The sequence below is a fragment of the Dermacentor andersoni genome, chromosome 4, assembly GCF_023375885.2.
Source record: "Dermacentor andersoni chromosome 4, qqDerAnde1_hic_scaffold, whole genome shotgun sequence".
NCBI lineage: Eukaryota > Metazoa > Arthropoda > Arachnida > Ixodida > Ixodidae > Dermacentor > Dermacentor andersoni.
In genome coordinates this window covers 49581228-49589439 of record NC_092817.1, presented here as the reverse complement: position 1 = coordinate 49589439, position 8212 = coordinate 49581228, and the positions used below count along the sequence as shown (strand labels likewise).

General features: G+C 48.0%; 1 protein-coding gene across 2 annotated transcripts in view; it reads right to left on the bottom strand.

Moving 5' to 3' along the window:
* Positions 1–5380: 5380 nt before the first annotated feature.
* The window catches only part of LOC126537107 (flavin-containing monooxygenase 5-like), a 36214-nt gene continuing 33382 nt past the window's right edge, over positions 5381–8212 (bottom strand). For both annotated transcript variants that reach the window (XM_050184250.3, XM_050184249.3), the window contains exon 6: positions 5381–6136. In XM_050184250.3, the coding sequence (XP_050040207.2) occupies positions 5675–6136 (462 nt within the window). In that variant the 3' untranslated portion in view covers positions 5381–5674. The remainder of the gene's footprint in view (positions 6137–8212) is intronic.

The following is an 8212-nucleotide window of genomic DNA, read 5'->3' as shown; positions in this document are numbered from 1 at the left end:
TGTACAATGCAATTCTGATGAGGGTTAAATTTGCGATGAAGTTTGTATTCGAAATAACGAAATATGCATATGAAAGTGTAAAAAAAAAAAGAAAGAAGCTCTGTTGCCTCTGAGCCAGACCACACAACCTCTGCATGAAACGTGCAGAGAGGGAGAGATAGTCTTTAATGAAACTTGGAAAGTGGTCTGCTTGGCGGCACACTTGTAACACACTAATCCAGATGTACGCGGTGACAACAGAAACGATACACGCAGGACATGCGGCAGACACACAATGAACACAAAGCACGCAACACATCGAAAGAAAGTATCTCGTGTCACAGAAACGTGCAGCGCTCAATCAACTGAGCTACGGCGTACGGTACTGCCTGCGTGAACTTCGTTACGCATTTCTGTGCAGGAGTTCATAACCTAGCTCCGCAAGCGTCAGCCAGCACCACTCGTAGCCAGGACGACAGATGCGGGGCAGCCTCTAAACTGCAGGCATCACGCACGCGTCACGCAGGCTCCACGCGCGTCATGCAGAGGTCGTGGGCTCGGCACCCACCTGTGGTAAAGTTGCCTTTTCTTCAACTTTCATTTTCTTTTTCGAGTATTACAAATGTGAAGTTCGTCGCAATGTTAATCCTCATATAATAATTAACTGTGCACTTCAGTAAAAAAAAAAAAAGCTATAGTTACTCTTTGCTTCGACTGGCATCATCAATTGTCTGCTTGATTCATATGCTTGTTCCGCGTAGTAAGTCATTCTCAGGCCTTTTTTTTCAGACAGGCCAATAGGACAACTTGCTTATAGTGCCGAAGTGTACGGCACTCTGTGTAATTTGTCGTTGTAGTGGAAGTGCGTGAACTTTGTAGAGGCTGGGCAGGTAAGCAGAGCAACGAGACCGCGTGCCTGATGGGGTCAAAGATTGGAAGTTCATTTGTTATCTGCGGCGTCAGTGTTCGGTGACGAGAGGAGGGGCCATGTGGTCCATTGTTTCCTGCGCCCACTTACTACATAGCCCTGTAAACGCCTAGTAGCTACTAATAGCATCAGGTGGTATCGTAATATTATATTTAGCATAGAGCGATGCTCCTGTACACGTTCTGGACATGTGATTGCTCTTCCGTGTATGGTTTCTTTGTTTGGCCACCTTCATTGCGTGTAATTTTTTCCTGTTTTGTTGTATTGAGTAAATACTAAATGCCAGTACTAAATGCCAGTATGGCTTGCGCAGAGGATAGTAGTCAGATATGAGCGCACGAGCAAAAGCGCAGAGGCTGAACGGCGCGGAGGAGGAGGAGGAGAAGGAAATAAAGAGAGAAGGCACGGATGTTAACCAGAAATGCGCCTGGTTGGCTACCCTACTCAGGGGGACGGGAAAGAGGGAATAGAAAGATAAGATAGACAGAGGGAGTGGACGACAACGGCGTGGAGGTTCACAAATCACCAATGAGGCAAAGGATGATTGATAGCGGTGGACCTTACAGCAAAGGTAGCTGTGGTTAATAATGGCGCGTAGTTTTATTTTCACTCGTGATATATTCTCCGCATGAAAAACCAGCTGAGCGATAAATTGCGATGGAGGCTCAATGGGGTGAAGCTACATAGGGAGATTAGAAGAGCACGAGTTGATCTAGCAAATAATTGCGGACTCGCGTCTGCCCGCAGCAAAATGCTCCCTCCCCTTCATTCCATTAATTATTTCATTAAATGCACAATGCACCTGCCCTCGGCTTTCCACGCAAAGTAGCAATGAGGCTGTGGGGGTGCCGTACGTTGCTGGGGTACCAACCACCGAGGGTTCGGGCTTAACGAGCCTCAGGACCGCGTCAGCCGTTGCCTCGCGTAATCTACCGCGCCGCTGTACGGGTGCTCAGCCTGAAGAAGGGACACCGATCGCTGCGCACGCAAGAAAACACAGTGTTGCCCTAAGTTAACGTGAATAGGTTTATTTGTCTCTGGCGACAACCAACACTGCACAATACTCAGTCCCGGGGCGGCTCGGGTAGCAAACAGGATCGTGTACCATGCAAAGGAGAGAAAATACCGAAAAAAGAGGCGCAGCTTGCACGTCACTGCAGGAGGCTGGCTCCCCACGTCACGCCGCTAGGGAAGAGTGTCCCCGCGGCTATGATGCGTAATCTCGCGATGACCAATGGCGATGACCCTAGCGCTCGCTTGGGCCTCCGATAAGTGCGGCTCGGCAGCTCGGCGTAGTACGACTGCGTACTCGCGAGCACTAGGCACACGAGGCCTTCTTTCTCGCGTTTGCCCGAGCATTGTACCGGATCGTTCTGCGCATGCGTTGTGTGTTTGCGCGTGTCTGTTCTTTTTTCTTCCCTATGTTTCGCCACCAAGCCTGACACGGACGTTTCCTGCCAAGGGAGCGAAGCGACCCGACGGGAATCTCGGAGGTAGGTGCTTAGGTATATTCCGCTTTAGGGCGTCTGCAGACAAATGAATGACACGTTGTTACTGCGAATTCGTTTATTGTTAATTATTCAATTGCAATTTATGCTGCAGTTCATGTTCATCGCTGGGGGGCGTGTACGCAGAGCATGCCCATGTGGCACTATACTCCTCCCGTCGCCGACGACGATCGTACCATTCATTGCCTGAGCGCCGAAGACGCATAGCGAAGCGGCAAACCCTAGGTTACGTGCGCCCCTGTGACACGGATTAAGCACTGAGAACAAAAGACTGACGCTTCGCACATACACACTCTGTATCGGCCACTATGATCCCGTTTGGACGGAAGTTTAGGCGACGAAGCAAAGCGGGCCGTTCTTCTTAGAGTGTCTACACAAAGTCACATTTTTGAGGCTCAACGGAGGCAAGATTCGCCAGCAACACGTGTCTACAGAGACAAGGTTCCCCAGCACAATGTACTCACATTTCTCTCTGGGGACCTTTTGGGCCGGGCAAAGGCGAGCAACGCTCTTCGTCTTAGCATTCGGAAAAGGAGCAACACAAGGCACGAAAGCACCGCAGACGAGCTCAAGTGCTAGCGACGCGCAGACGAACGGAATAGAGGATGAAACGCGTGCTACGTACCGTGAGCTGTCGCAGATAGGAAGCCTCCCTCACGCTCGCTCGGTCGATCTAGGACATTTTTATGCCGGTTGCGCCAGTCGCGCCGCCGTGGTCGGGAGCGCTAGCGTCATCGCCCCAAACCGGTCGGCGGCAAAAGCCACCCCCGACAACCGTCATGGGTGGAAAGGGAGATTCCTAGGGAAGACAACAAGTGAATGCCCGCACAATGCTGCGTGCACAGCAGCTGGCAGACTTCCTTTTGCAACTCAAGCCTTCTAGACTGGTCACTTCTGAGTAGCCCAAACTTGAACTTGCGAGCAGAATCATCAAGCTAATCCATGTTTCCGCTGCATTTCCTTGTGACGAGCAAGAACTTTGCTGCTGAGCGTACTCCAGGAAATAAAAAAAAGTATTTTTACGCTACGCTACCTGTATTGCGAGTGCTAGCTGTGATGCAGTGCTGTGTTTCATTTCAGGCTATAGTTTGCTTTAAATTTTTTGGCATTGCTGGTTTACGCGTGCGACCGAATAATTACCCTATTAAATTCAAATATATGTATACTACCCTGAAGGGCTCAAACTATTATTTAGAATATTACAGCAGCTACTCTCATCATAGATCATAAGTTAATCATATGATCGAACAAAGCAACAGTTTTTTTTTGTTTCTGCAGGAAAACAAGTTTATTGGCGAAAAATGTTGTTGACTTATATTGCAAATGGGTACAGCTCGATTGACACAAATTACCATACATCTCGTTTATAATAGCACCAATACTGGCGAAGAAATAAAGCCAGGGAGTTTAGTTGTGCGAATGTCAATATTCATTCGATTGGATTTCATATTCCTTCAGACCAAATCATTTTCATTAAGCATTTCGTAGTATAAGAACACACCCTGCACGGATTACGTTCGCATACAGCACCTACGTACTCACCCGTAAAACAAATATCAACTCTGACTCGCTCGCCCTTTAGAAGAACTGATGAAGGGCGTCGTTCAGGGGGCGCAATTGCTGAATCACTGAAACGAATGGCAAAGTGCAGTACATCGGGAACAGGTTCAGGTGGTGCAGGCGAATCGAATAGACCTTCAAGAAGGCCGAGGAAATACACGAAAGGCACACGTGCGCCCCGAACATGGCGAAATCGAAAAAAAAAATCAAGGATGCACGTAGCTGAATGATGTAGCACGTATAGGTTCCAGGGGAGCGGCCAAATTCAAATAAAGAGGACGCACCTGGAACCGCGAGTAATTTGCGTGCGCTAACCTTCGAATGCGCTCAGAGCAGTTTATACAACCACCTGTTAACTCTACTTGCGGTTTGTGCAGAATGTTTCTGAACACGTTTACGATGTGCGTAACCGATTGTGGCTTCTGCGTAAGTATGGATATAAAGCTTCTCCGGGAAGTGAATGATCGATGTCAGTCACTCACGTGTTCATCCCATATCGGTGTGAACGGTCGATGCCGTCGAAGTAGTTTAGGGGTAACACATATTTTTCACTGAATGGTGATTCCAGTAGGAAAGACGTTGTGATCGGTAAGCGAGAAATCTAAGTACAGGTTATTGAGCCGCGGCTCTTAGTTGCAGTGATCACACAAGTACGGCTAAGGAAGCATATTGTTTGTCTTTTCGGGTGACCGCATTGCACCATCTACACTCTTAAACAAATGTACACCCTTTGGGGTGTATATCTGCCACAGAACGATAATCGTCATCTGTCTTGCTTGCGTTTCCTTTCTTGAAAACGCTTCGCTCGCTATTTTCCTATCGACAATGCTGTCCTGCTGATAACGCGCATGCCGTTCGTGACTTGGAAGTACCGGGCTCGCAGCGTTAAAGGAAGGAAATCCGGACAACACAGGTGACGGTTATTGTTGTGTGGCAAGATAAGACCCTAAGGGTGTAATTTTGCTTAAGAGTGTAACATATGTTATCGCTTAGCGCGGGACGCGCCCGCACGTATCTCAAGTTTCTCGAATGTTATCGATGGTTATTTCTGCTGTCTGTTGTCACCAAACCTTATGTAATCTGATTTCATGTATACGCGACGCGAATGGTGTAGAACTTTCTGGAAGACACCCGGGTGCCAGCCATATTGCTCTGGAACCTTCGATGACTGATGTATAAAAACCAGCGGGTTTGACCCGCTGAGCAGATTTCCGAGGATCGCCGACTGTGTTCGCCGCTATTGTTGTTCTTTGAGTGCAACTTGCTTTTGAGGGCACAGGTTCACCCAATAAAGCGCTAGTTTCCTCATTCACAGTTTTTCTGCCTTCTTCACCGTCACTACCACGTGACAATATTGAAAGAAATATGTATTAACAAAGAACACTTTCTAAAATGACGGCAAGCGTCAGTGCGAAACTATAATTTCTTTATTTTCAACAAAACAATGTGCATTATTCGCAGCAACGTAAATGTCACAGTAGACAGTAAGCTCAACTGCACTTATACACGACTAGTCCGTATGCCGCGTTTATGGTGCAAGGCGTGCACTTGTTCGTCCATTGGAACACATCGACACGGAACAGGAGATATCACCTGCTTCTGGCACCCGTTTCTAGGACACGCACGTCAATGGGCTTAGCGAATAAACCTTTGCGTTTTGAGTCCTGAGGGAGGAGATCAACAAGGACGGGTGAAGTTATTAGGAATGTTGCCGTATTCCGGAAAGTGCGTATGCAACGGCCAGCACGAAGAAGAAAAGGAACATGTAGAGGAATGCCGACGGGCCCTTCTTCTTGCGCCTGAAGGAGGTGCATTGGTCGTTGAGCGGGTACATCACCCTGTAGCGCGAGTCGAGGATCGCCTGCCGTGCGCCGGACCACGGGTGCGGACCTTCGAGCCGGAACTGGTACGGCACGCAGGGCCCGAGCAGCGCGCGGAAGAGCTCGTTGTCCGTGAAGAGGTACTTGAGGACGTTGGGTCGGGCGTCGATCTGGTTGGCCAGCTCGTCCATGTAGTTGATCCAGTCCACTTGGATGGTGTGACGCGGGGACGAAACGTAGCGGCGCCGCATGTATTCTCGCTTCTTGCGGATGTTCTCGAACATGGCCTCCTCCGAGGGTAGCGACCGTTTCTCAGACAGCAGCTCGGCCATCCAGCGGCTCTGTGCATGTGAATGTCAGAGCAAACGTATACTGTCAGGGTAACTAGAACTCAGTCAGCAAGAGCGGGTAGATCGATGGCATGGTTTCGTATACGCGCCATCGGATTTTCTGTGCAGTGCTTCGTGGCATTAATTTGTAGATATGCGCGGTCGTGAGAGGCGGGTGCCCGCCTAAAACCGTACAAGTGGCGACGCCGTATTTTTGGAAGCACGCGAAACTCTTGTTGCCATCACTCGCTTTGTTAGTGTGTTGCAGCCGTAAACGTGTGGTATTTATGGTGATTTATTAATTATTTGAGGCGAGTCGTTCCGCGCAAAATGTTTCTACTACATTCTAGTTGAAGGGTGTGTCGTACAAGAAGTCGCCATCGGCATTATTACTTCCGCGCCCGCTGATGTTCGGCATACGTGGTTTGCACCGAAAATTAATGCAGTGAGTCGTACACCAAAAATGTGAGAGAGGATGTAGCGGGGCTGCTCCCTCGCTCTGTCCATCCGAAAGGACCCGGTTGACCTGCAGTACGTACCAGCCGGATGACTCTATGACAAGGCAGAATCTTATGCGTGCACTTTTTAGAGCGCAGCGCTTAGGCACCCGTCTTTAGGCACCCGTTGAGCGTCGGCGTGCCTCGGCGTAAACGAGCGAACGAGCACAGCGACAGATGAGAGCGAACGCGGAGCTTAGCGCGAGACGAAAGAAGAGAGCGCGAGGAGGAACGTGGAGGAGGAGGCTACAGTGAAAGCATGAGGAGGAAAGTGGAGGAGGAGAGTATGGCGAAAGGGTGAAGAGGAAAGCAGAGTGCCCGCGAGACTACGAGATGGCGCCATAGTATTTTTTTCTCGATTGTATGCGCGACGTGAATTGTGTAGTACTTTCTGGAAGCCACATGATTACATTCCCGTGTACTTAGATTTAGGTGCACGTTAAAGAACCCCAGGTGGTCCAAATTTCCGAAGTCCTCCACTACGGCGTGCCTCATAATCAGAAAATGGTTTTGGCACGTTAAACCCCATAATTTTTTTTTATGATTACACTGAATAATTTTTGTAATCTGATTGTATGCGCGACGCGAATTGTGTAGTACTTTCTGGAAGCCACGCGATTACGCTTGAACCTTTGACGAGTCATGTATAAAAGCCGCACTTGACCGGCAGATTAGATTTTCAGCGGTCGTTGACTCGGCTCGCCGCTATTGTACTTGAGTGTTACTTGTTTTTCAACGCTTCGCTCCGCTTGCAACGTACCGCACGAGACAAATTGTCCGCGTTAGCCAATACATCATGGAATGAAAACACGTATAGAGCTGCGCTCAAATTGCGCATTATAGAGTATCATAATCGTTGGCGAAAATTTTTTTGTGCAATCCAGCTTTAGTATTTGTCGACATTGAGATCGACGAAAGAAGGGAACAAAAAAATGAAGGCCAGAATTCTCGTGTAATTAAGTATGAATAGTGCAGAAACTCATCATACATTGCAAAAGGCATGAAGGCCAAAATTCTCGTGTAATTAGGCATGAATAGTGCAGAAACTCATCATATATTGCAAAAGGCCTAAGTAACGGATTCCTGAAAGGAATGAACTGTGTTCAAGTATGTCCAGCCTTTTCGGGAAGGCCGTGAAGACCCCATGGAAAATGCAATACCAGAGTGCTTCTATATCTCGGATGAAGTTTAAGCATTGATCATGTGTGTTCTCTTGTGCTAAGTGACCGCTGAATCACTGTTAGAATTACAGCAGAATCACTTTCTTTTGGGAAAATTCTTCCGTTATAGAGATTTGGACAGACATTTTGGAAATTAAGAAGGTTTTCGCCAATATAGTGCCGAAACTGCTGACTCCTGAACAAAAAATGAATATATAGTTGCGTTGGTTGGAAAATGTGAGAAGACTAAGATGAATTATTGCAAAGTGCCGTCAGCGGCGACGAAGCTTAACATTTGCGAATACGACGTCTTACTGGAGTCGCAGGGCAAAGAGCAGAAAAAGATGAGTCAAGGCCAAAAAAAAAAAAAAAAAAAATCAAAACTCAAAATCATGTTGATAGTGTTTTTTCACTTCCATCGAATTGTGCAT